Source organism: Nanorana parkeri, unplaced genomic scaffold, assembly GCF_000935625.1.
Source record: "Nanorana parkeri isolate BGI_ZX_2015 unplaced genomic scaffold, ASM93562v1 scaffold756, whole genome shotgun sequence".
Taxonomy (NCBI): domain Eukaryota; kingdom Metazoa; phylum Chordata; class Amphibia; order Anura; family Dicroglossidae; genus Nanorana; species Nanorana parkeri.
In genome coordinates, this window is record NW_017307024.1 from 792,364 (window position 1) to 819,439 (window position 27,076).

A 27,076-nucleotide genomic window follows, 5' to 3' on the forward strand; every position below is an offset into this window, starting at 1 on the left:
GGGTAAAGAGACACTAAACATGTCAAGACTTAAAATTGCGCACGAGAGCATTACCTGCTTACATAAAATTGGGACTTGCAAAGTATTTTAAAAAGGGATGTTCCCTGGATTGGTTAGTAAGAGAGAGTGACTATCTCTACTCAATCCAGCAATCTAGTAAAAGCGGGATAAAAAGAGAAGCCAAGCCCAGCCCCAAAATAGTAGCAGTCACTACTGTGCCCCCGCAACCTCTCGAGTTACAAACGGAGAGGAGATCTTATGCAGAAGCAGTTCGCATTGGGAGGCCAATTAGACTTCCTGGAGTCGCACCCCATCCCCAACAGATGATGAGGGACCAACGGGGGCCATATAATAACAGTAATGGGAATGAAAGGAGCCCAAGACATAGAAATGATCAGAGGGAATATACCCAGAGGTCAAATAATCAACACCCCAATGCTAACAGAGACCCCAATTTCCTCAGGTACCCTCGCTTTAACAGAAACCCCAACTTTAATAGAGATACAAACTTCAGAAGAAACCATAATTATAATGGAAACCCTGATGGCCATAGATCACCTCCCCATCAGGAGCACATAAGGAGACATGAGGTTCATACAGCTCCCCAAGATCCCAGGGAACGACCAAGGGAAATACCACAGCAGCAGGGCCGGAACAGTGGTTATGAGGCTGAGGTGAAGGTTAATCGATGAATTACAAAGCGCTAAAGGTAATGTGTTACATGTGACTAAAAACCAATAAAGGAGTGCTGTAATATAAGTAAAACGAAAAATCAATGAATGTCAAAATGGACTAATATATTATAAAAGTCTTATAAGACCATCAAAAGGTGTTCCATATATAAAAAGTTCAGTGAACGGTGAACCCCGTGTGCAAGCAAGAATAGCAGAGTATTATTAGATGGTCCTGATTGCCCCTCTCAGGTGGGTACTCACCAGATAGGAGTTGATCAAAAGAAGTTTCTAGTGAGTAATAGCAAAGTTGGACTGGAGCGCCACCGTATTCTCTACGGGTCCCGACAGACGAACACTTGGCTTTTTCCTCTATGGTGCTGGCTGTATCTCTGGGATGAGGAGATCGTTCCTTTCAGCCGCGGTGTTAGCAAAGTGCTTTAGTCGTGGTCCTCCAGAGTTTGAGACAGACAAAGAAGAGAACCTTCATAGCGTGATATGTAAAACCATGAACTTTTATTCAAATACGGTTCAACAAGGCAAAAAAATGTAAGTGTTCGTCTGTCGGGACCCGTAGAGAATACGGTGGCGCTCCAGTCCAACTTTGCTATTACTCACTAGAAACTTCTTTTGATCAACTCCTATCTGGTGAGTACCCACCTGAGAGGGGCAATCCGGACCATCTAATACTCTGCTATTCTTGCTTGCACACGGGGTTCACCGTTCACTGAACTTTTTATATATGGAACACCTTTTGATGGTCTTATAAGACTTTTATAATATATTATTCCATTTTGACATTCGATTGATTTTTCGTTTTACTTATATTACAGCACTCCTTTATTGGTTTTTAGTCACATGTAACACATTACCATATTCATCGATCGAAGTGTTAGTTCCTGCTCAGGTATGGTTTCTAGAGTGTTAATAAGAGCATTGTATGACCCTGGAAGGCTGCATAGCAGTAATGCCACACGTGGTTATCTTTAATTTCCTCTCCAATTGCACTTAGTTGTTCTATGATTTCTAGCATGGCATTCACATGTTCACACATTTTATGGCCTTTTTCCAGCCCCATCTTATATAGCTTGCGTAGCAGATATAGTTTACCGTTTAGGTTTGAACGCTCATGCAGTTTTTGTAATGCAGTCCAAATACTTTTAGCTGTATTCTCTTTTCTTATGTGGATTAGCTGGTTATCTTCCTTTAGCAGACTTATAATTGCTTTTTCTTGCCTGTTCTTGTCCCAATTCTCCTTGGGCCTATTAGTGGGTCTGTCTGTACTCAGTACTTGCCACAAGTCATCTTTGCTTAGCAGCATTTCAAGCTTAAACTTCCATAGCTGGTAGTTGTTGAGCTTTGCAATTGCAAATTTCATATCTGAACAGCTTGCCATATTTCAGTATGCCACTCACAGTGTTCTGTTTAGTGCCTGGACCCGTAACCCGTTGGTTATTTGTTTAGATAAAGTACTGAGATCTTAAGGAATGCTGAATTAAGTTTTACTTGCTTAGAAGAACATTGCATGTATTAATATGGCATTGTGAAGAAAACAGAGAAAAAAAGAAACTTCCAGTGTATCATAGATAAGCATGCACATAGAGACCAACATTGCACTACAGTGCCATCTACAGCTCAAAAGACAAAGTACATATCAGTATATGCTGTTGTATTTCCCAACAATTACAACACAGAGTTTGCTTAGAACAGTGAGTTTGAGAAAAGACATAACATCCGTTACTTCAGGAGAGGTACAAGCAAAAAACCTGAACGCAGCAAACTATCTGTCCTCATTGGCCTGTCTGAATGAGATATTTGTTACCTGACTACTATGCTTACCCACTAGATATATTATACTTTCTGGATCACTGAGCTGGAAAAAGAATAAAGGATATTGGATTTCTGTTTTTTCTTTTGAGTGTTTTGTTAAAACTGAACTCCAGGCAAACAGCTAAATACACAGATGAAATACATATAATGTTGCTCCTTGTGGTCTTCATGGCCACTTTAATACACTATGACATTTCATAGATAATGATAATCATAAACTAGAAATAGAATGGCATTTTGGACGTCAATGGAGATGGGAAGGAAGTAATGAGGGGAAGCAATTATATAACTAACAGCACAGAGTGGATTTTTAATGTAGGCTACAGAATATATACTGCAAAAGGAGTTAATATTATACAGAACAATATTTATGGGAGCAGGGTGCATTATACAATGTAAAGTATGGTGGAATAACCGTAGATGAACAAGTGTAGGGTTACCCCCATAGGAACTGCTGATAGATGGGTCCTTCTGCAGTTTCCCCCAGTGATGACCTGCCCTGGTTGAACCCAACTCACTAAAACACACCTGCTAGCTTAAAATGGGCTTTATTAACATATAAAACCCTGAGGAATGTCTGGTTAAACAGTATAATGCAGCAAATAGTCTTACAAGTAATTTCTGAACATGACATTCCAGAAAGAGACGTTTCAAAATAAACACAATGGTACAACAACAATTACCAACACAAATGCAAATTTAAACATGGCTAAACTAGCTATGTGGCCAGCTATGTGAAAGAAACCCAGATGAAGCCAATGGTCAATGGGACAGTATAGCGTCTGCTGGCATTGGGGCACTGGTTCTAGAATCATGCAAACACAGGTGGCCTCTCATCACAGAAATTGCACAAAGGCCAGGTAAAAGGTCCCGTCCCGCACACTTGGGTCCCCCTCAAAACCAATGTCCATTCGGCAGCAGAACAGTCCTGTGCTGCAGCAGTCTGAAGTCCTGCCCTTAGGATTCCCTCAACACACCTGGGGGAATGTTCTGCTACATGGCTTAAAGGGTTAACAGCCGAGCAGCTGGGCTACTCAAGGGATAAAAAATTTGCTGCAATGGCAATTTACAAAATTTGGACCCATACTTGATCTTGCTCCCAAAACACCTCCATTAATCAACAAGTCAGTATTTTTAAGATTTTTTAAAATCCGATAGGGGATGCTAGTTGGATTTACTTCAAATATCTAAACCTTCTGCACCCTTCTGTACTTGGCAATGTGTCCTAAAAAAAAAGGCAATAGAATAAGACCAGTGGAAATAAAGTGAATTGTTAGGGTTTACATTCACTTAAAAATAATTCTAGGATACGAAGGAGTTGCCATTAATGTGTAATAGGACCACTGCATATACACATTTTGCTGTGAATTAAAATAAACTTTACTGTGAAAAATGCTGACCCAATGGTTTCAACTGACTGACTTTATACTGACTTCAAAGGATGCAAATTTACTTTTGGTCAGCGACAACGTTCTGAAGCAAAGATAGCCAAGCAGCTAGTATTCTAATAATCAAGTCAGCAATAAAAGCATATACATACAGTAAGGCCTAGTTTACATGGGCAGCAAAACCATTTTATTTACTGTCCTTAAAACCTAACACGGAGGCTTCTCAGGTTTGTAGACATGCCTTGGGAAATGTTATACCGTTTGTTGGATTTGGCAGGAGGTGGCCAAATGCAACCATTGCAGTCAATGGGACCACTCTGAAACCATGTGCCAGCATCTTAGTGGTGGTTTCCGGCTTGGTATTGCAATACAAAATTACATTTGGGATAAAAACCCCCCCAAAAAACAGGCATTCAGGATGCAGTAGAATCGCTAAACTCTATAATGCAGGGATTCTTAACCTGGGGTGCTGCACCACAAGGGGGTGTCAGATGGAATTTAAGGGGGTGCGACAGAGCGGGTTATGTCCCTTAATGATGAGTCACCACTCGGCTGGCTGCCAGTGTGCCTTGAGTAAAGGTAGTAGGTGGTTGCGTTGTGTAGATAATAGTCTCATAGTATATTAAATCAAAAGTAGAAAAAAATCATTATAACACAACATTTGACATAATAATTCTAAACATTTTTTGCTTATAAATTCACAATAATGAGTTTGTTACGTATTTCACCCCTTGGGGCCTATGAGCTCACCCATTGCATCTACTCACGCACACCGTGCCTCCTTCTGTCACTTGAATTCAGTTGTCCAATCCCATGCCTATTCTTGCTTTGTCCAGCAAATCACAGGTTTCCCTTGTTGCCACAGACTTCCTCATATATAATGTGAAGGACAGAGAAGCACAGGAGAGACAGGAGGTAATGTTTGTCCCAAGCACACTCCATTCGCCCGAGTCCAGATAGACGTAAACTCCTTTGTGTGCGTGTGTTTCTCCATGTTCTGGTAGCCCAATATACTCATTCACTCATACTAGTGAAGTTTGAGGGTTTTTTTTAACTTTAATTTGTTCACCAGCAGTATTGTATGTGGTTCAAAACTTATAAATGAGACAACTTCATCTTCATATACAATATTACTTTAGTAGGAGGTGCGAACATTAAAACATTTCAAGGGGTGCGGGGCATAGAAAAGGTTGTGGAGCACTGCTATAATGGGGCCGTCCTCTAACATAAGGGTCGTCTATAAACTGTGTAATACCATTATATATGTAAAAAATGTGGGAAATAATATAATACAGTGTCTTCGTAGGATAATATGCTTAGCTTGCAGTAGCTTGAACAATCATAGTTGCTGATATGGCAGCTAAATGTAAACCTCTATCCAAACCAATCCAAAAACTCCTGTAAATACAGCTAGATATGGAACTAAAGATTCTTCCGCATTGTTGAAACATGGAATAGTATACCAGAACCAATTATTTGAGCAGAAAGAAATTCAATGTAAATAAAAAACAAATACTCATGGTATATTAACAAATAGAAAAGTTTACTATGCATACTTTTTTTTATCAATTTTGAAATGCATCTTAGTCCGATAAGTGTTTCTAGGTAGATCATTGATTCGCTAAATGTTCTTAATGTAATAGGCCACAGTTGATCAAGAGAAAGTTCATAAATTAAGTGCATAAAGAAAAATAATTTTTTTTGACAGAGGCCATTTTGATATTTTTCAGGAGCACATACATATTATATATATATATTATTTTTTATTATTATTTATTTAATTTTAATTTTATTTTTTTAGCTTGGTGCAATAGAAGAAAATCAGTGGGGAATTGTGGCGTTGCTTTTACAGTCTAGGTACTCATATCCACTAAATGGTATCTGTTCCATATGGCCAAGGTACGAGCAGTCCAGCGAACCCCTGCAAGCAAAAAAAAGGAAGGTTAATAATTAAGGAAGATCATTTCTTGGAATTGAATAAACGTAAGTTAAAAGGAACATAATGTTGCACTGGCAAAGGCTACTTTTTCTTTGGACAGAATAGAGTGTTAAGTGTGAATGTCATTAGTTACGAGGGGGGGATACATAGCTTTATGATCCCACAGTATAAACAGTGTTTTAGGGAGGTTTCGGAAAAATGGGGATGGGTTGGCAATAAAACATTATGGCTGCATCAAAGTGGCATTAAAACGCCAAATGGGCTTCATAAACATGGTGGATGTTTGTTCATGAACAGAACATGGCCTTTTATACTGCAACATGTAAGCTCCAATAATATGCAATGCTATCAAACCTTGCCATTTGAGTATGGCAGCCAAAATATTACAGTGTCATACATCATATTCTTGTAGCCCCACGTGTGCATTTTGTTGTTAATCCACTGAGCTGTAATAACTATCTTCATATTTACAAGAGCTAAATCTCACCATGACTATGTCATAAGAGATGTATGAAAGCTTCCATTGCAGTCCTCCCTTTAAAATGTTAGCTGTCTAGTTGTGTCTGTCAGTACATTGTAAATGAGCGTCAGAAAAATGGTATACTCATGGTCGTGTCCTTTAAGAGACATCTATTATGGGGCAAATATTTGAGCGAATATAACATCAGGTTTGTTACAGGGTTGTCCTCAACTTCTGTGTGTTGCTGAGCACGTTGCACAACCCAACTAAGCTATCATAATGTACTAGATCCCAACTGCTACTTGGCTAATGTAAAACAAGCACATTTCTGACATGTCCATATAAACATTCACTTGAGCTTTTGCCATTCTACTAGGTTCAGAAAAGAAAAAAGAAAGAAATTAAAAACACATTTCTTTGATATATTTCTAATCAGAATATTTTTTCAGCTATATTTTGGGATAAATATCTGGGGCTCAGCAAATGTTTTAAATGTTGGAAAAAGTGACAAGAAATATTTTTTTTTCCTCATTTTAAATATTTCATCTCAACTAAAACTTTACTAGAAAAATTAAAATATATGTATCCGACACTGCTGCCAAATTGCAGCCCCCTCTGTCATGAAAAACAAAATGTAATGTGGGGGTAAGCTTTAAACACTAATACAACCAAAGCATCTCAAGTGGTTAATGGTCTTGATACAATAGTGCCATCTAGAGGACATTTTATATATTGTTCTTTTTGTTTTCACTATAATTTGAATCTGTGACAAACCCTTCTTTTTTTGTACATATCCACTTTATTGACAGTTCTGTTCTGTTAAATAAATGGTTATTATGTATATGGATTAGAAGGTTTTAGTATTTTTAGCTTCTTGTGCGTCTTCATCCTACAAATTCTGATTCATTTTTTCAGTTTTTCCACATTGCATTAACTCTTTTATTCAGTGTTTTTTATGTTGATTATGGCCAACCCTCAGCACTCCTCTCCTGCACAAGCTGTCCATCCTCTTACCCTCTTTATTCCTCTACTGCACATACTGGCAACTGTCATACCATCCATATTCTTTTCTTGCACATACTGCCCATCACCTTGCCCTCTGGCGCGTCTGTCTTGCCCATACTGCCTGTTATTTTAACCTCAACACTCCTCTTCTGTACAAACTGGCTCCTGCTCATACTGGCTCTTGGTATACACTCTGAACACATCTCCACCAATTGCTGGCAACCATCATACCCTTCCCACTTCTTTTTTTCTCCCTCATATCATGTGGCACTGCATTTCTGCATATACATACCCTGCAAACCCCTCTTGAATGCATTGGCTGTTGCCATACAGTAAGTACTCTTCATCTGTGCATGCTGTCCACTCTCATACATTCAGCAATCCTTTGCTGCATATATTGCCCACTCCATCATTCCCAGTACTCTTTTCCTGCACATACTGACCCCTCTGATACTCACAGAAGTCCTCTCTTGCACATACTGCCTCCTCTCATACCTTCAGTAATCTTCTAATGCACATGCTGCCCCTTATTGCCCTCTGCATTCTTCTCCTGCACATACCATATCATTTGCATCCCTCTCCTGCACTATTTGATCTTTCTCATACCCTCTTCATCAATAATAATCTCCTGCACATAGTGCCACTCCCTATTATGCTTTGCACTCCCATACTGCACATACTTCCGCTTCCATTAGCCTATACTGCACATGCTTCCCCTTCCATTATCCTATACTGCACATACTGCCCCCTCGCATACTCTCCAGTACTCTTCTACTGCACATACTACCCTCTTCATTATCCTCTGCATTCCTCTCCTGCACACTCTGCCCCCTCTCATACTTTCAAAAAACCTCTATTGCGCATACTGCCCTCGCCATTATTCTTTTTGCTCCCCTCCTGCACAATCTGCACTCACATATTGACCCCTCCATTACCCTCAGCACTCCCCTACTGCACACACTTCCCCCACCATCATCCTCTGCACTCTTCTACTGCATATACTGAAACCACTCCTCTCCTGCACAATCTGCCTGCAATCATACCCATCCCTTATCAATCCTCTACTACACATACTGCCTGCTCCATTATCATATGCACTCCTCTCCTGCACAAATCTGTCCACATACACTTAGCAATTCTCTACTGCACCTAATGACCCCTCCACTATCTTCTAGACATGTCAATTTTGCTTCATTCCGAATTGGATATTTGTACGCATTTATTATTCACGTCCGAGTGCGAACAAATCCGGATGCATATTTAAGGAAAAATCAGATCCATCCGAATGCCATTCAAAATTAAAAAAATCGGACATGTGACCATTCTCTGGCCAAATCAGATTTTTTTTTTCATCTGTTGGGAGTTATATTACAGGCCTGGTCATGTGACTTCATATTGTGAAGCAGAGTGTCGATAAGAGCAGTAGGAGAGCACACATAGCAGAGCTAAAATAACCCGTTAATTTATAATTAAAGAACCCCATCCTAATAGATCCAAAATAAAGATTCTAATCGTTCCCAAACGAAAATTCGGATGGATCCGAAATCTGAATAACAAACTGAATTGAATTTTGGATCCGAAATCCGAAAAATTTAAGTAATATAAATCCAAATCAATCCACAACAAAAGACATTTTTCGCAGGGTTACGTGTCTATTATCTTCGGCACTCCTCCACTGCGCATACTGATCCCTTCATTATTCTTAGCACTCCTTTCCTGCACACACTGCCGCCTCTGTTATCATCAGCACTCCTTTTCTGCACATGCCTCCCCCTCTCATCCCTTCCTGTGCACAGTTGCCACTAAAACACTTCAGTATTGTTTTTAATATTCCCAACCTTATCCTTTTTGGAATGGGCTCATTTGTGCTACTACATTTATAACTTCTTATTAAAGATTTCGCGGGACCTTATGTTGCTCTAACATTTTTTTTGTCATTACTATCCAAGTTGACCATGTACTTACAATATGGTTTTGCATCTTTTCTATGAACACAGTGGTCTACTGAGAATTTGAAATTCGAATGTGATTTATTATTGTCGTATGCAACATACCTCAATTCCTACAACACTATTCTAAATATAAAATACACTGTACCAGCACTAACCTTGTTAATTTACTGCATAAATACTATAATATATACTATAATACATAATATACTTACTGTACATGAAGCAAAATGTTGTGAACTTTGATCTGTTCCCAGGTACAGACCTTACTGAAACAAAAAAAAGGTAGATTTGAACTGTTAAAGTCAATTTTAAATATTTATAAAACTCAAATCCTATATGTTAATTGTAGGAAGAATGATGCAATATTGATCAGAATGAGTGCATACATTTGAGAGAGAAAAGGAAATAAAATGCATCTTTCAGCCCATGATCATTCCTAATTTAATTTTTAAAAAGACAGGAGCGTAATTTTTTACTAAGAAGTCCACTAACAAAAAATTAAGACTGCTTCCAATGTGAGTCATGAAAGTGTACATCATATACATCATTACTGCACCTCTACATTACCACAATAAATGCTAATCCCTAACAAAGGTGGAAATGGACTTTAAAGCTAAACTCCAAGCACACAATATAACCAACAAGAAATGCCTGAATGCTGCTTGGTGCTACACTTGCTAAACTAATCTATCCAGTACTCTTATTTTCAGAAGTAATTTATATCTTTTATAGATATGCAGCAGAAATGCCTGAACACACATGAAATAAAGTCACTGATTTTCTGCACACATAGATATCCAAATATATAAGAGAAACCTGTGAGATTTATCCACATCACCAGTGAGATCTGCACCCAACAAACTCAGCTCACTCCCCTTTATCCATGTTACCACTTAGCTCTGCTTGCAGCACACTCCCAACATCTATTTTTTTAGGGAGATCTGCACCCAGCAAGCTCAGCTCACTCCCCTTTATCCATGTCACCGGTGACATTTGCACCACACAGCCCACTCCCCTTTATACATTTCACCAGTGAGATCTGCACCCAACACACACAACTCTTTCTCACTTATCCTTGTCACCAGTGAGCTATACACTGATTACACTCAACTCATTGTGCCTTATTCCCGGTCATCAGTGAGCTCTGCACTGAACACACACAGCTCACTCCCCTTTATCTATTTCACCAGTAAGATCTGCACCCAACACACAGCGCTCACTCCCCTTTATCCACGTTACCAGTGAGATCTGCACCCAACACACACAGCTCACTCGCCTTTATCCACGTCACAAGTGAGATCTGTACCCAACACACAGCCCACTCCCCTTTATCCATGTCTCCAGTGGGATCTACACCTAAGACACACAACTCACTCCCCTTCATCAACATCACCAGTCAGATCTGCACCCAACACACACACAATTCACTCCACTTTCTCCCTGTCACCAGTGAGCTCTGTGCAAAGCACACTCCTCAGCATATATTTCTCCAGTGAAATGTGCACCCAACACCCACAGCCCACTCCCCTTTATCCATTTCACCAGAGAGATCTGCACCCAGCACACTCCCCTTTACCCACGTCACTAGTAAGATCTGCACCCAACACAACATAGTAGAAAGTCACTTGCACTCCAATAAGATTTTCTGTCAATGTTCTTTATTGACAAGAGATATGTCACATTGTATAGCGACATTTTGAAACCGTATAGGTCCTTTCTTCAGGCAAAGTGTAGCAATCAACCAAAAGTGCAGGTATATATACAGCAGAGGGAGAAAAAAAAATAACATCAGAACTTCCCCTTCAGACATCATAGTGATGTCACATTCCCGCCATTATGCATAAATAATGCTTAGATACTGATTGTGTACAATTGTGTGGGTAAAAATACCTTTAACATATCTGTGAGTCTGTCACTAAGTATTCTTGTAAACAGCCATGCTCCCAACCTACACAACTCACTCCCCCTTATCTATATCACCAGTGAGATTTGCACCCAACACACAGCTCACTCCTCTTTATCCACATCAACAATGAGATCTGCACCCAACACACAGCTCACTCCTCTTTATCCACATCAACAATGAGATCTGCACCCAGCACTAAACAATAATTGTATTGGTTTACCAAAAAATCTATAGGATAAGCTAGATTGTACCTACATTTGGAGAAATTGATGTACACATGGACAATAGAAAAATGTCACCAGCACACCATAAGTTGAAAAAGCAAAATATTTTATTGCCATTAGCTGCATCTCATTGGCCAATGAGATACAGCTATTGGCAATAAAATATTTTGTTTTTTCAACTTATGGTGTGCTAGTGAAATTTTTCTATTGTTCATGTGTGGCGGTGCCATCCGCAGTCATTTCGAGCACCCATCTTCATCAAGTGGGAATCCCGGTAAGGAGTGCGATATGGTTCCTGTTTGTGTTTATTGATGTACACATAACACAACATGCAATATTAAAAACATCGTAAACAAAGCAACTATATGGCAGATGAGGTTCAGTACTGAAAAATGTAAATATATGCATTTGGGTGCAGAAGGAGCTCCTCTGGGGAAAATCAGAGATGGAAAAAGAGTGGAGGTTCTAGTAGACTAAAGACAATAGTATGCAATGCCAAGCTGCAGCTAACGAACATAGCAAACTACCATCATGGATAAAAATGGTATTTACTCTAAAGACAAATCCATAATTCTGTCACTTTACAAAACTCTGGTTCAGTCTCATCTTGAATATGCGTTTCAGTTTTGGTCTCCGATCACAGGAAGTATGTCCTTGAATTTGAGAGAGTCCAGAGGATGGCAATAAAATTAATAAGGGGACATAAGCTATGAGGAAATATTACAAAAACGAACCCTATTCACTCTGTAAAAGAGGCATTAAGGAGAAGATATGATTGCAAGGTACAAATTGTTTAATGACGATGGTAGAATCAGTAAGAAATAGTTTACTCTGAGAACCCTAAAGAAGACAAGAGGCCACCACATGAGATTGGAGGAAAAGAGTCTTCAGCTGCTTATGGGGATTCTTTACTGTTACAACCGTAAAATTGTGGAACTCTCTTCCCCAGGTAATGGTTTCAGCTGAGAGTACAGACTCATTTAAAAAACATTTAGATTTCTTTCTCAGTGAATAAACTATACAGGGGTATGGGAATTCTTGCTAACCCCTAAAACATACACTCACACACAGGTTGAACTGGATGAATCTGTGTCTTTGTTTAACTATGTAACCGAGAAATAAACTCATAACCGCACATTTTAAGTCTTCCTCGTGCCATCGAAAACTACAAAAACAAGTTGAGCTACAGTTTGAATTTTGTACAAGAATGTAAAATTTGTAGCCACTTCTCCTTTACTATTCAGCCATGAAAATTCAGAAAGAAAAAAAACACATGCAGTACCTCTCTGTGAGGGCCCGTTCACACCATATGCGTTTGGGCTGTGCTTGTCTTTTTTCCAGCAATTTGCCTTGTCATGAGTGGACACAGTTCCCACCACAGCATTGCGGTGGTGTGCGCTTAAAGTACGGCATGCAGTACGGTTTTTTAAGTGCACCGCAGTAAGACGCAGTGCAATCGCATTGCACCACTTGTGACATTTGAATAATGTTCTAAAAAAAAAAAAAGAAGAAACAGTGCAATTCAGCTCGATTGAGTGCACTGTCCGGGCACGGGCACACGCACACCAGCAGCCATGTGGTTGCTGGTGTGAAAAAGCCCTAATACATGCACATTCCTTTATGTTTATTCTTTGAAGGACTCCAAGTATAGAAAAATACCTGTTGTGACAGAAATACACTATACTGTTTATTTTCTGTTGTGGGCTGACAATACATTTCTGGCGTTATGCTTTCAATGGTATATGCCACGAACCAAAATGGAGCTAATAAGAGAAGTTCATTGTTAGGTTTTACATATACTTTAAATCCAACCTGAATTAATGCCAACATTCAAAATGGCCCTTTCAGTGAATGGCCACACATTTTCTAGCCATTTCAAAAATTTAATTCTGAACTATTTTTTTTAAAAAGCTCCCATGATTTTTGTGCCTCTGCTGGTTTAATAATAGCTGTGAAGGAGAGCACAGCAATCACCTACTTATTAGCGACTCCTGGCAATGTCCCAAAACTCACTTTAACAGTGTTATGTTGCAGAACATGCAAAGGGTAGTAAAGCGTGTTGATGTAGGTGTGTGTTGACCATAGCATGCGAGTTCCTTGTCATTAGAGTCATTTATCTAATTTGTTTATCTGGTTTCCTGGGTTTCTCCACATGTTGCTGTGAAAATATGTTACAGTATTTATGGAGCAAAGTTGCATTTTTAAGATTTAACTCCTGAATTTAGTGTCACTTTAAAGTGACTTCCTTATCTTACCTTTACACGTGGGTATTTTTGAGGCAATTCAGCCATTCAATACAGATGGAATGGTTTAAAGTTGAACTGCAAGAAAAATACATTTTTCTCATAAACAGCACAAGTTACCTATAATTAAACGATCCTCGTGGCCCCTGGTTACACAAACATCATCAGGTCCTACACACAGTACTATACTTCCGATGCTGCAGGGATGAAAAGCGGCAGCAGTGAGGGGCTACAGTGATATACCTGCCCCCTCCTCGTCTTGTCCATTTTCAAAAAGTCTCTTTTTTTTTTATTTTTTTACAGAATACAAAGCCATCTGTGAATTGACAAGGAGAGATCAGGAGCAAGTATATGACTGGAGCTCTTCACTGTCATAGCTGCAGCACTTCATCCGCACAGTGCTGGAAATACAGTGCTGGAAATACAGTGCTGTGTGTTGGTTCCAATATCATAGCAGCTATGAGTTTTCAGCAGTCATTTGGACCTAGGATAGTTTTAATTAGAGGCAACCTATTTAACTTGTGGTGTTTACAAAAACAAATCCTGAAGTTTATCTTTAAAGCTGAACTCCAGGGAAAACAAAAATATTTACTTTTGTAGTGGGAATATATCCATCATAAAAGTCTCCATGCATTAACAGGCCAGCCTGGTGCACCAAGAGAGCTGCTAGTGACATACACTGCAGCAGTGCCCACACGCTGACCAGGACCACTGGTGCATGTGGGCAGAAAGCCAAATTTTCCAAAACAAAGCTAGTGGTAGGGGTGGGGGCAAACCAAAGGTATTTCACACAAAAAAAACCTTGTGGAAATTTTTTTTTAAGGGCCAGTACCCATGGAGACCAGAGGTACCCAGGGAAAAGGGGAGATATGAGCAGAAACTTCCCCACAAGCAGCATTAGACATGCAAAGAAGGAAGGGGAAAATGTCCATGGATATTTGGCTTTGCTTAGTTCAAACAAGCATACCCCCAAGGTGTCTTCAGGGATGGGGTTACTCCAGTACACCACTGCCCTGCACCCATACATCACCATGAGCTGAACCCAACGCACTGCACAATGTGCCAAGGTGGGTGTCTGATACAGGATCGATCTAGTGCCCAAAGCTACATTACAGGCCAGCCCCACATCTTTAGACATGTAGGATCCCAAAGCAGTTGCAGTGGGGCACCAATCTGGAAGCTGTGGAGGTTGCCACTATGGTCATATGCAGCCATAGGAAGACACTCGATTGAAGCATTATGTAAAAAAAAAAGAGATAATTAAATTACATGTGACATCAGCAGAAAGGAAACTGAGGATTTGCTGGAGTGGGAGGGGTGACATGAGACTTCCCGACTCTCATGCGTGAACACCTGTTGGATTAAAGGTCTGTTCTCTTATTTCCACCGGCTGTTAAAACAAATGTTCCAGTACCCAGAACCAGGACAAGGACTGGGTTTGCTGGACCCTGGAATTTAGTTAAAATCCTAGGACGTTACCAAAGAAAGAAAATTGGGAGAGTTGGCAGGTTGTGGTGTAAGCGTAGTGTTTTAGTATATAGAATTTGATAAAGATAGTCAAGCTAATGAGGCTACAACAGCCACACATATAAACAAGTCCCTATTTTTTTTAAACTGAGTACACTGTACACGTATTTACGACAAAATCTTTAATAGCAAAGACCAAAATGTCATGCTAACTGCAAAGTTTTATTTCTGTTATGCGTCTTTTTAAGAGTTCTTGCAAAATATTCATGTTTGCAACTCACTGCACATATTTTTCAACATTTTGCATACTTTTTCAACTGTGCGGTATTTGTGCCCAGTATTTGCAACATTAAAAAGACCTCCAAACTGTCTCACATCCTAGAAATGCTCCCGAGTACTTTCTTAAAGTATCTAAAAGACAATTCATCTTCACATCCTCAAGCCAGCGGAGCACTTTGGGACTATTCAGCTGTCCTCCAGGAGGTTTCCAACAAGCTTGCCTCCCTGCTTCCTGATTGGCTGGGAAGCCTGCTCCATGCTGATTGGCTGGAAAGTCAGCTTCCCAGACAATCAGCAAGGGGACAGCTGGTCAGCTAATCAGGAAGCCGGGAAGTGGGTTGTTACTTGCCACCCAGCTTCCCGATTGCCCGGGAAGCCGGCTCAATGCCAATCACAATCGAGCTGGCCAAAGAACATGGAGGAGCTGCCTTCCCGGGCCATCAGGAAGCCGGGCGGCTTGTCATTACATGTTCTCCTATGGCACTGCCGATCAGAGGAAATCTTCCTCTGACTGCAAGTTCCGGTATCGGGGAAGGTATCAGAGCATTTGGGCGAGTAGGAGTACTCACCCAAATACTCAGTATCTGCACCGATACTAGTATCGGCGCATCCCTAATTAAAACCAATAAGACTTTCCACTAGGAATTATCATTCTCCTTTTAAATGATAGTTTTCTGAAAATTTGTGCAACTGATGTGTTAAAAATATTCCTTTTTTTAAATTATTATAAAATGTTATCATCATATTATGTTTATGGATAGCATTAGGGCTATAAGAGTTAATCTATGCCATTTTTTGGGACATGTGTTCTCTAGAAAACATTATCAAAGTATGGTAAATTATTTCAAAGCGTGTCAGTATATGTCTGTGCAATAATTTAGCTCATAGTATGTGTCAACATTAGGGATTTGCACGGGTTTAGTGCAAATGGAGTTCATGCAAGCCTGCACAAAACTGTCAGTGACAGCGACCCAATCAGCTGCATCCGAGGCATTCTCTGCCCCTACACATAACAAAGTCCCCAGCCGTAAGTGAATGGGCCAGGAGGGGGACCCATCACTGACAGTTTTTCATTGGCTCAGAACAATTCTGCACCAAGCCCATAAACATTACTTGTCAACATAAAAGCAATCCCTTTACATAAGTTTACCACATGCTCCGCACACCTAATCTTCTTCAGGGCCAAAGACTTCAAAGTCACTGCTACATGCAGAAACCAATCACTGCAAAATGGGTGTAGACAGGTGGTTATAAACCCACTTGAGTCACTCCTTTGCCCTACAGTATTGTTTTAGTGACCTACCCTCTTCTATTCATGTACTATGGGAGGGCAGCTCACAAACCTATCTGTGCAGCGTCACATAGATTTGGCTTCCAAAGAGCATGTCAAGCCAAATTTTGGGTGCCAATGAGCATGCTGTCAGCACAAACCAGTAGAGTCAGCTGACGCATATATGCAGCAACTTGGCATTTAGGCCCATCTGTGTGAACAAGTTAAGGTGAGATTTAAATACATCTCAATATATTTCAGTACAGACACAAAATTTGAGTAGCTAAATGTAGAAGACGAAGTGATTTGGAAGTGACTAAAGTTGACCGCAATACATTTCATTTTTTTTAGCCATGTAAATTTCGTTCGCAATGCAAATTCGGACGAAATGTTGTGAATTCGGTCATTTGGATAAATCTGAATGTCCGAATTACAAAGAGGCCGAATGCAAACAAATATGAATGTTCTTTGAACAAAATTTTGGATCATCCGAATTTCAAAACTAAACTAAAAAGCGGACACACATTGTTTTTTTGGCCAATCAGAATAACCCGTCCGAAACAAACTGGACTCTACTGGCTGTACTATTGTAGCATTTAGCAAATGTCCATCTATCCCAGTCAGTTAACTATGACTTGTAACCATTGTTGTATTTTGCAGATCTAACTTATCCATGTTTCAAATATGATGTTATTTTTGAGACATTTTGCTTTGACTGATAATGGAAGTAGGTTTAGATTTAGTTAGATTTAAATTGTTAGATTACAAAATTGCAAACATTGCTTTTATAACCAACACACCTCTATCGCCAATAAACCAAATATGACTCACCTTGGAGTACCTCAATCTTACACCCATTTTTAATTTTCATGTTATCGCTATTTTGTCTAACCCTCATTTGTATTCTTTTAACGTCATATTATATTCACAATAATTATCCAATCTCTTTTTGTGACTTACAATGTGTTTGGGTCCTGGATTGTACTCTTCACGGTATAAAATATCTGTTTGGAAAAACAATAAATGTCAATTTATGATAACAGAGAAACAAACTCAATTAACAGTTTATTTCAAGACACAAAAACCTGTAATGGCATCGAAAAGAGTGAAAATGTTCTATGTGTGAATGGCTACTGGGGATGCTAAAAACCTTTGTTGTATTCATGCTAGGTACTACTGCCAGCTTTGATCTTTTGGATCTTGTACAGTGAAGAAGATAGCCACTCGCTCTGCCTCTTCCTTCCCTCTCATCCATTGATAATCAGCATTATTTTCATAGAAATACATATGGTGTTCTGTGATTGGACAAGGGGAGAAGAGGGGTGAACAATAGCACTGCCCCTTGTCCAATCACAGAATTCCCCCACTTTTCATGCCTATATTTGGCCAGTGAGCTTATGCAAGCTAACAAGCAGTATGTCCTTACTATCTTGATTTCCTTTACATCCATTCTTCTCTCCCAGATAATTTAATTTTTTATCTTCTTCGATGTTCTTCAAAAAACATAGATTTATTATGATTTTCTTTTTAAATTCCCATGATTTAGTAGCACAAACAGCATAAATTATTATGGGTAGCTCCATAGCCCTAGCTACTAAAGCTATATGCCAAATCCTCCCCTCTAAAAGAAGTAGAATGCAATTTGCTGGAGGACTATAGCTGTGTAACATATATTTGAGAGCATATATATAAAAAAAAAAGGTTATCCTGGACCAAGCACTGTTGCAAGAGCTAGGTAAGAACACGAATACCTAAATTCAGGCGAAATAGCTGGATAATTCTATGAAGATGAAGTCATTGAAAGCATGTAGATAGATCCTCAAAACTGGTATTCCCCTATAAGCACACACAATTTCTCTTTTCACTGCTTATTGGTAAAGTGACAGCATTTAAAACCTGTGTGTGTGTGCGTACCTGTGACTTTAAGGGAGGTTGGGCTTCCTCCTGACAAACCTGCACCCAATTTGATCTTTTGCCACATGTGCTCCAAGATTGAGATTCTCATAGTTTAGAGTTAGGACCGCACTATATAGGAGGTGCCTTGGCGGGGCTGTGCGGCTTTCACATTTTCAGCAGAAGACGTGTATCTAAACCTCTGTTTTTAACCTTAGCGGTGAGACAAGTTTTTTTGCATGCTGGCTGGCGAGTGTGCTGGGAAAACTTTTGCTATTAGAGTTTAAACCTAACGCAATCCAAACTTTTTGCATTTAACAGAGTGGGGAGGTTAGACTCTAAGATATTTTATGGTATTCTTAAAGTGACACTAAACTCAGGAGTTAAATCTCAAACGCATTAAAGTACCTTAACTTTTAACAAAAATGTATCTTATTTGTGTATCACTCGGCTGTAGTTCCTCAAATCATCTCTGAATTGGCGCCGACATTGTCCTTCCTTCTGGAGGGTAGCTCCAGAAGGAAGGACAGGTACTTTTGTTTCGCCATGGTTTCTGTGTGTGTTGTAAAGTAGACACCACTCCAAGCTCGCTCCCGTGCTGGACTACAATCTCAATAAAAATTACCAAACTAAACATGAGCTTGTAGTCCATCACGGGAATGAGCTTGGAGCGGTGGCTACTTTATAACACACACATGGACCATGGGGAACCAAAGTAGCCACCCTCCAGAAGGAGGGACAGTGTCAGCATGAATTCAGAGATGATTTCAGGATGCACAAATAAGCTACATTTTTGTTAATAGTTGAGGTACTTGAACGCATTTTTAAGATTTAACTCCTGAGTATACTGTCACCTTAATTGGGAAAATGTTCTCTGACTTCCTGTTGTGATCATAGGGGGTCAGGGAGACAAAGTTTAAGAGGAATTTTCCCTGTGGGGAAAGTAACAAAAACAAATTTTTTATCAGAGTGGGAAAGGGTTAGAATGCATGTCAGGTTTTTATTTCTGCCAGTATCTTAATGTCCAGGACACCTGTTCCCCTCTTTTTTGGTTCTGGTGTCACTCAGAAACATGGTGGGGTTACATCTCTTCATGGGTTCACTGACTACAATAAAAAACAGGTAAAAGTTCTATCCTATCCCTTCTAAAGTTTTGACGAAAGATGTGCTTAGAGACGGGCTTTAAATATGTCAGACTAATAGCAGTGGAAATATTTACCTGGTCATTTACCAGTGGACCAACCGTTTTAACTTCTTTAAGGCTGAGCGTTCCGACTACAACAGACATGTGTAGAACCTCAACATTAAGGCTCAGAAGTTTTATCCCAAACAGGTTGCTATTACTTATATTCAATTTATTCTGTAAAAAAAAAAATACAAAAATATTACAATATGTTTTGTATGCAAATTGCTTATTTAAAGAGACACCGTCATCTTTCCCATACAGTGCAAAGTGCCAGTGAATTTATAAGGGGCCAAGCCCCAGCTATACTCACCTTAACAGCGCACCCTTGCAGCTCCTGCCTCCGCTACAGGTGGCACTAAAATCCAAAGTGTCGCCTGGTGTTGGAGGCTAGGTGGAGCTGTCCTTTTAATCAACTCATTTTTCTTTAACCACTTGAAGTCCGCAGTGTTTACACTCCCTTCCCTTTCAGGCCACATTTCAGTATTTGCAATTAAAATTGCGTGCACGCGTGAAACCTCAAAAAGCTACAACACCAGAAATTGGCCGTAGGCGACACTTTAAAAGCTTTTACCGCTCATCAGTTTAGTGTTATCAGTGATTGATGGCCCTAAAATATTGCTCTCACTGCGATGTTTGCGGCGCTATGTAACATGTGTAGCGCAATTGTCGTTTTCATGCGCTGGCACATCTGACGCATATTTACATTTATAAATTATTATTTTTTAACATGCGACTTTTTTTTTTACTTTTTTTTTCATTGATATTCATTTTTTTTGTACACTTATTGTTATGGCTATTACATAGGGGGATAAAAATCTCCCTATATAATACAAAGGCCCACTGACAGGTCCTCTTTATGGAGACATTAGGGGTCTCCAAGACCACTGTTACCTGGGGACCCCAAAAGTGGCAGCACTCGATGGTGGGCGAATAACACACCATACAACTGATCTGCGGCTATAGAGCGCTGATCGGTTGTATGTGAAACAGCCGGCAACGGCTGTAAAGAACGGGCGCATTTTTCCTACCCGGGGTCGCCCGCAAGCAGGAAAAGAATGCCGTCTGGAGACGGCAACCCGCAAATGGGAGTCTGCCGTCCGTCCATTTTTTCTCAACAGCCATTTTTTCTCAACAGGTGGATGGCAGGAGGTTAAACAACTAATTTGGTGAACGCTAAAACTCTTTCCCTGATATCTGCATTTAAGAAAACAGAAAATGTACTTTCAAAGTTAATGAAAGAGGCTCCAAAAGTTAGTTAGTAAACAAGGTAATGATCATCCAATCACGTGCAAGCAAAAATGAAGGTTTTTTCTTTTCTTTAATCTTGAACATGATTGGAAATTCTTTGCAAAGTGAATTTTCCCCATATTCACTAAGCTAAGGGAAAATTCCCTTAAAGGGAAAATTCCTTTGCAAAGTGAACAGCCTATTTGCCTTTAGTAAATCATTCCCAACAGCTGAAGTTTACGACTCCCTAAACACACTGGGGAAACAGTCTCCCACAGCCAGTTAAATAGCATCAAGCTTACCATAAGATCCATGTCTTAGATTGATTCAATTGAGGGAATTTGAAACCATTGGTTAAATAGGAAGAGGATTTAGTACGATTGCCCTTAGATGACCTACCCTGGTCCAAACACTCCCTGCCCTACCACCAGAGGCGGCTCTAGAGTTTGCGAGGCCTTAGGCGAAACCTAAACATGAGGCCCCGCTCAGGCCTGTGGGGTCTCACCAGGGCTGTGTGGGGTCTCACCAGGGTTCTGTTGGGTTTAACTAGGCTGGTGAGACCCCACAGAGCCCCAGTAAGACCCCCGGTAAGACCCCACAGAGCCCCGAATAACCCAGGTCTCTGTAGGGTCTCACCAGGGCTCTGTGGGGGTCTAACCAGCCTTGTTAGACCCCACAGACAGCTGGTGAGACCCCACAGAGCCCTGGTTAAACCGGGGCTACCTAGGGTCTCCACAGGACTCTCTAGGGTCACAGGGCTCTCACCATTGCTGTAGCCTGTGAAGGCTGCCTCTCACCAGGACTGTGCAGGGAGCGTCTCACGGGTGGAAGCGTCTCACGGGCGGGAGCGTTCAGGACGAGCCGTTGCTGACGTCTGCCCCTGACGATCCACCCTCCCAGCCAGATTTAACTCCGCCCTCCCAGCCAGATTCAACTCCGCCTCCTCCCAGCCAGATTGGGATCCTCGCACGGTGGATGGGAGGGGTGAGATGGCTTCCGAGTGGCTGGTGGGCGGAGCTTCAGAAGACCACTAGCCGAATGGACGGACCGAGGAAACAGATAAGCTCTCAGACCTGTCGCTGTCAAACGGAGAGCCTCCGTTTGACAGTGACAGGGCTAAGAGCTCACGACGTTACCTAGCTGTGGGGTAATGTGACGGCAGGGCAAATTAGGCGGTCGCGAGGCCCTCGGGAGCGCGAGGCCTAAGGCGATCGCCTAATTTGCCTAATTAAAGAGCCGCCTCTGCCTACCACATCATGAACCATCCACTTTTCAGCTCAAACAATCATGAAAACAAAAACTGGTAGTCAATACAGTTTCAACCATTTCCCATACATATGTAAATGATAAACAGAATTGAACACCTCTTTCACACAATACCAAAAAAGACACTATTATTTACCCATAAATCCTCTATTTCAAACAAGTGCCAGGAGACCAGTTTCAAAAATATTGTCAAAGTGGTACAGAGCTCCAGTGACAATACATTATGAGCAGGGTATTGTTTCCACTTCTTTTAAGAGCTGCCACAAATTTCAAGGATATTGGACATAGGTGAGGATAACACTGCAAAATACTTCTTTATCACTTAAGAGATATAAAAACTCCTTGTTAATCTGTTTTTGGTCAATGCAGCTAGGGTATGCATACAAGTAAAGTTAAAGCAGAGCACATCACCTGTCATAAGCTAAAGGTTTGTCCATGTCACCAAAATTATGCATATGAAATAACTTAATTGTCCCTTCACATTGCTTTCACCAACTCACATAATTCAGTTATACTGCACCTTCTCCAGATGCTGAGCTCCCAAAAGGTTCAGGTTCTGCCTCTGGGCTGCATGTTTTAAACTGGTGTGATCATGTAACGTGCTCCCATGACACTGGTTTTGAAGAACATTCTGGGTTTTACTAATGAGCAAGGCAGTAGCTTCACCCTTGAAAACTCTATACAAAACAATGCATAGCAGTAAGGCAGAAGAAGTCCCCTTTTATTAAAGGAGAACTATGAGGTGAGTGCTTTTCACTCACCTCATAGTTCTAGCCGACCTGTGACAATGAGACTGTCACAGGTCCGCTCAGTAGATCGGGAGGTGAGCGAACACATACCAGCGTTCGCTCACCTCTCGATCCTGTCACGGCTCTCTGCCGTGACAGGGGAGGGGCTGGATTCCCCCCTCCCCGCTCCGATTTGTCAGCGGAACATGAAACTATATTAAAGAAAATATATACAAATATATTTTATATTGCCTTTAAGTCCCGCAAAGTACTGCACTTTATCCTGCATCGTTTCTCAGAATATTCCATCATAAAAAGAACAGATATTCTTAACTTACTGTGGTTACAAAGTTCACAGCTGAAATGGAAGCATCCTGGATAACAAGTGAGGAATTCACCCCTGCATGATCCAGAGTAATAGAACGTGGGTACAGGAAAAATACAACAAGGAAGAAGATCAGCAGACATCCACAGACAGCCAGAGTCACGTATAACTTCCTGAAAAACAACCATGATAAAAAAAGTGTACTCATATCACTGCTTTACACAATACATAAAATACATTCCAATATGCTAGTTTAGTTTCAGACGGATTTCCACATAAACAGTGTAAGAGGATGTCCTTTGGTGTTCATTTTAATTAAGCCCACCTACAGTGCTTTCAATCTTCCGAATTTCAAATTAAAGGTAAAGACTAATAACACAGCAGGGTCTATACATAGCTTCCTGAAAACTTCACAGCAACCTGCCTCCGTATTCATTTCAAGAGCCCTCAGCCCTGATGCAAGCAGTGGACTGGCTGTTGGGAGGGGTTATGTAAATGTCAAAATGCGTTGATGGGTGGATGTCAGTCTGTAGTAGGGATGAGCAAATGTGCCTGGGTTCGGTTTGTAGGCCCTTGTTAAAACCAAGGTAAAGTCTAACAATTTTGAAATTAAGTTTGAACCCCACTGAAGTCTATGGGGAGGGGGGAATTTTGGAAGTCAAGTCTGCACATTTTCAAGGCTAAAGAGATTGTAAAGCAAAGGGTAAGGGGAGCTGAGTACTGTCAGTGGGAGTTGGTACCAATACAAAAAAAAATAAAAAACGTTCACATAAAGGGTACTCCTTTTTTACGACTTTGAAGGTGACATAGGGAAAGTCCTATAAATGACATGCTTTGGGGATGTTATTGAACAGTATGATTATCACAGTGTCCACAACATCGTATTCTGGCATCACATATTTTGCACGTGTAATAGCTTTTTTTTAAATTTTTTGCTTAAATACATTACCAACAGCACCCCAACCTGATTTCAAATACCTTGAACAATTTTCTTTTTTGTTTAGGTAGTTTTGCTTGTGACATGATTTTTTCCAGCAGTAATAGTCCTAAATTTACCACTGAAAAGGAGCTGCTGCAACAAAGCTACAAAAGCTAAAAGAAAAATGTACTGTTAAAAAAAAAAAATAAGCTAAAGACCTCAATGTTGTACAAACCGGCCTATGACATAACAGTTCGATATTTCACAGTGCCACAATGCATTGTCCTAGACGTTTTCATCAGCAGTACTGTATAGTAAGAATATAGCAGCAACTATCTTCATGCAAACACTTAGTGATCTGTCCCTACCTACACCATGTCCATCTACTCCAGCACACTGGCAAAAGGCTGCTGAAAACCCTGACTTTTATAGGGAGGAGGCTGGAACATAAGAAAACTCCAATGATTGGTTCTTCTAAGTCACCGGACCAAGGTTCAGAGGCAAGGAAGTGCATTATTGGTCATTGGTTGCCAAAGCATAAAACAGCCACATTAATTCAACATTTTCCTAAAGTGCAAACAACCTGAACTCGATGCTCATCCCTAATCAGGAATGAGCATTCGCAGAAATCAGCATGCATGCAGACCACTCTTGGTAATACCCATACATGATGCCGAGCCTCAATGACTGAAAGAACAGACATCCAATAAATGACAGGGATCAGCCAGACGAAGTGAAGTTGGAGAATAAAGGAATAGATAATGCTATATGTCCTCCAGCAAGAAAATGAGACTCTGCTTCAGCTTCTAAAGCACACTGTAAGGGGCTGGGTTCACACCTGAGCGTTTTTTTTCAGCTAGTGTTTCAGCTTGTTTTTTAGCACGTCTTTCCGTTCAGTGAAACGCGCGTATCACTGGCGGTATGATTTTTTGGGGGTTTTTTCCTTTATTTTCTCTATTTTAAATTATTTAATTTTATTAGTTTCACTTTTAAACTTCCCGCCGCTCCGCCCCCTGCGATGCGGCTGCTCGCAAGGGACGGAACCCGGAAGTCGGCAGCCGCCAGAGGACACAGCAGGGATTGTGGACAAGGTAAGACCTGTACACTGTATTCCCGAGTGTGGCTTAACCCCGATCCACAACGGGGTTACCGCTTTGTTAACCCCGATCCACACTCGGGAATACCAATGGAAACACGCGGCAAAACGCCCCAAAGAAGCTCCTGTATTTCTTTGGGCGTAGGGCGTTTTGCAGAGCGTTCCTACGCGCTGTAAAACGCCAAGGTGGGAACCATGCCCATAGGCAATCAATCATTTTCACATGTGGAGCGTTTTACAGCGCGTAGGAACGCGCTGTAAAACGCCCAGGTTTGAACCAGGCCTAAAGTAAGCAAATTTAGTACAAGAGAGGAACTTGTACAAGTGTGCATGAGTAAAGAGAAGACTGGAGTTGAGCTTTAAGCTCTGACTGGGAACTTAACAGTAAGGCTTTGCATGGATATACCTTTATATCCATTCACTTGCTGATGGATTGAGACATTATGGAGATGGTAGTTTCTAAAACAGGCACAGTGAGAAGACCATAGCTATGTAAAGAGGTAGCTGGGGAAAGGAACATTTTGGCCAGATACTGTAAAGAACAGTAAATATCTTCATGCATCACTTCCCCCTTCCTTTTAGATTGTATGCCCTCAGAGGCAGGGCCCTCCTTACCATCTTGTCTTGATTTGTATTGTGATTTTAATGTCTTCCTTATATTGCAAACTGTTGGCGCTATACAAATCCTGTATAATAATAATAATAGCTGGCCACATACCGTAATATTTTCCTTATTCGACACGCAAGCTGAACAAAGAAAATATTACAAATGTCCCACTGTCTTCATTATGTTTGAACAGTCGCCGGCACCCGCTGTCAAAATAGAGCTGGTAGCTTATTGTCTGCCTGCTCGGTTTGCTTGTAGATTTTCGGATCAGCTGATTAAGGGGTGGCAACCCTCAGTGCGAATTTCTTCCAGTTCATCAAGAGCCAGCCGAAATTTGTATGGCCAGCTTTAGGCTTAATCCAAGTCAGGTTAGGACAATGCCAGAGCATATAAAATCTCTGAGCCTGGAAATCTCTCAGGTCCCTTCACACTGTTGAACAGTTACCACAAGTGACACCTTACCACAAATGACAGTAATGCATGAATTGTAATGCACTACGAATGGATGGTTTAATTTTGAATGGCACCCAACACACTATTAAAGCAGCAGGCAATGCATTGCGCAACAAAGTACATGCCACGCATTGTGATGAGCCGGCCACTTTAAAAAAAAGTGTCTGTTTTTCTGTATGCTTAGATGCGTTTCCAGCCCATTCAAAAAGAATGGGCTGCCTTAACACAGCATGTGTTAAATGGTAACTCATTGCGATAATGCAACACAGTATTAAGAGGACTTCAAGGTGTTGTGTTTGTACCCAATAGTTATGGGATTCTCTATAAGCAACTGAGTAAGACTATAAAAATAAAGTTAACCAATTCTTAGTAGGCAAATGAAGGCTATAAAAAAGGTCTAAATGTATGGAATATACACTATCCAGAATGTCACTATGTAAAGGAAGGAAACTTTTAAAGTCAAGACAGGTTGATCAAGAAAAATCTGACAGAACTGGTGCAGTTATTAGTTGCCACAATGCCAGCAGTGTTTTGATCCACTTTGAAACATTTATAAACACTTCTATGGAACATTTATAACACCTTCCTTAGCTAGAGGCATTTTGGAACCACATCCTGTGAGATGTTAAAATGAAAATATAACTCCTTGGAAACCGTAGCCAAAGATACGTTTGAATAAAAGAATAAAACAAAATAACAAAAACCACAAGATCACACCCCCCCCCCCCAAACAGAAAAAAAA

At 40.6% G+C, this 27,076-nt stretch overlaps 1 protein-coding gene across 1 annotated transcript in view; it reads right to left on the bottom strand.

Annotated features, from left to right (window-relative positions):
* Positions 1–5,684: 5,684 nt before the first annotated feature.
* Positions 5,685–27,076, bottom strand: part of TMEM106A (transmembrane protein 106A) — a 28,858-nt gene continuing 7,466 nt past the window's right edge. The window contains exons 3-7 of the mRNA XM_018564489.1: positions 23,273–23,432; positions 19,747–19,887; positions 17,595–17,638; positions 9,458–9,511; positions 5,685–5,810 (exon numbers count right to left, since the gene is read on the bottom strand). Of these exons, the coding sequence (XP_018419991.1) occupies positions 5,711–5,810; positions 9,458–9,511; positions 17,595–17,638; positions 19,747–19,887; positions 23,273–23,432 (499 nt within the window). The 3' untranslated portion in view covers positions 5,685–5,710. The remainder of the gene's footprint in view (positions 5,811–9,457; positions 9,512–17,594; positions 17,639–19,746; positions 19,888–23,272; positions 23,433–27,076) is intronic.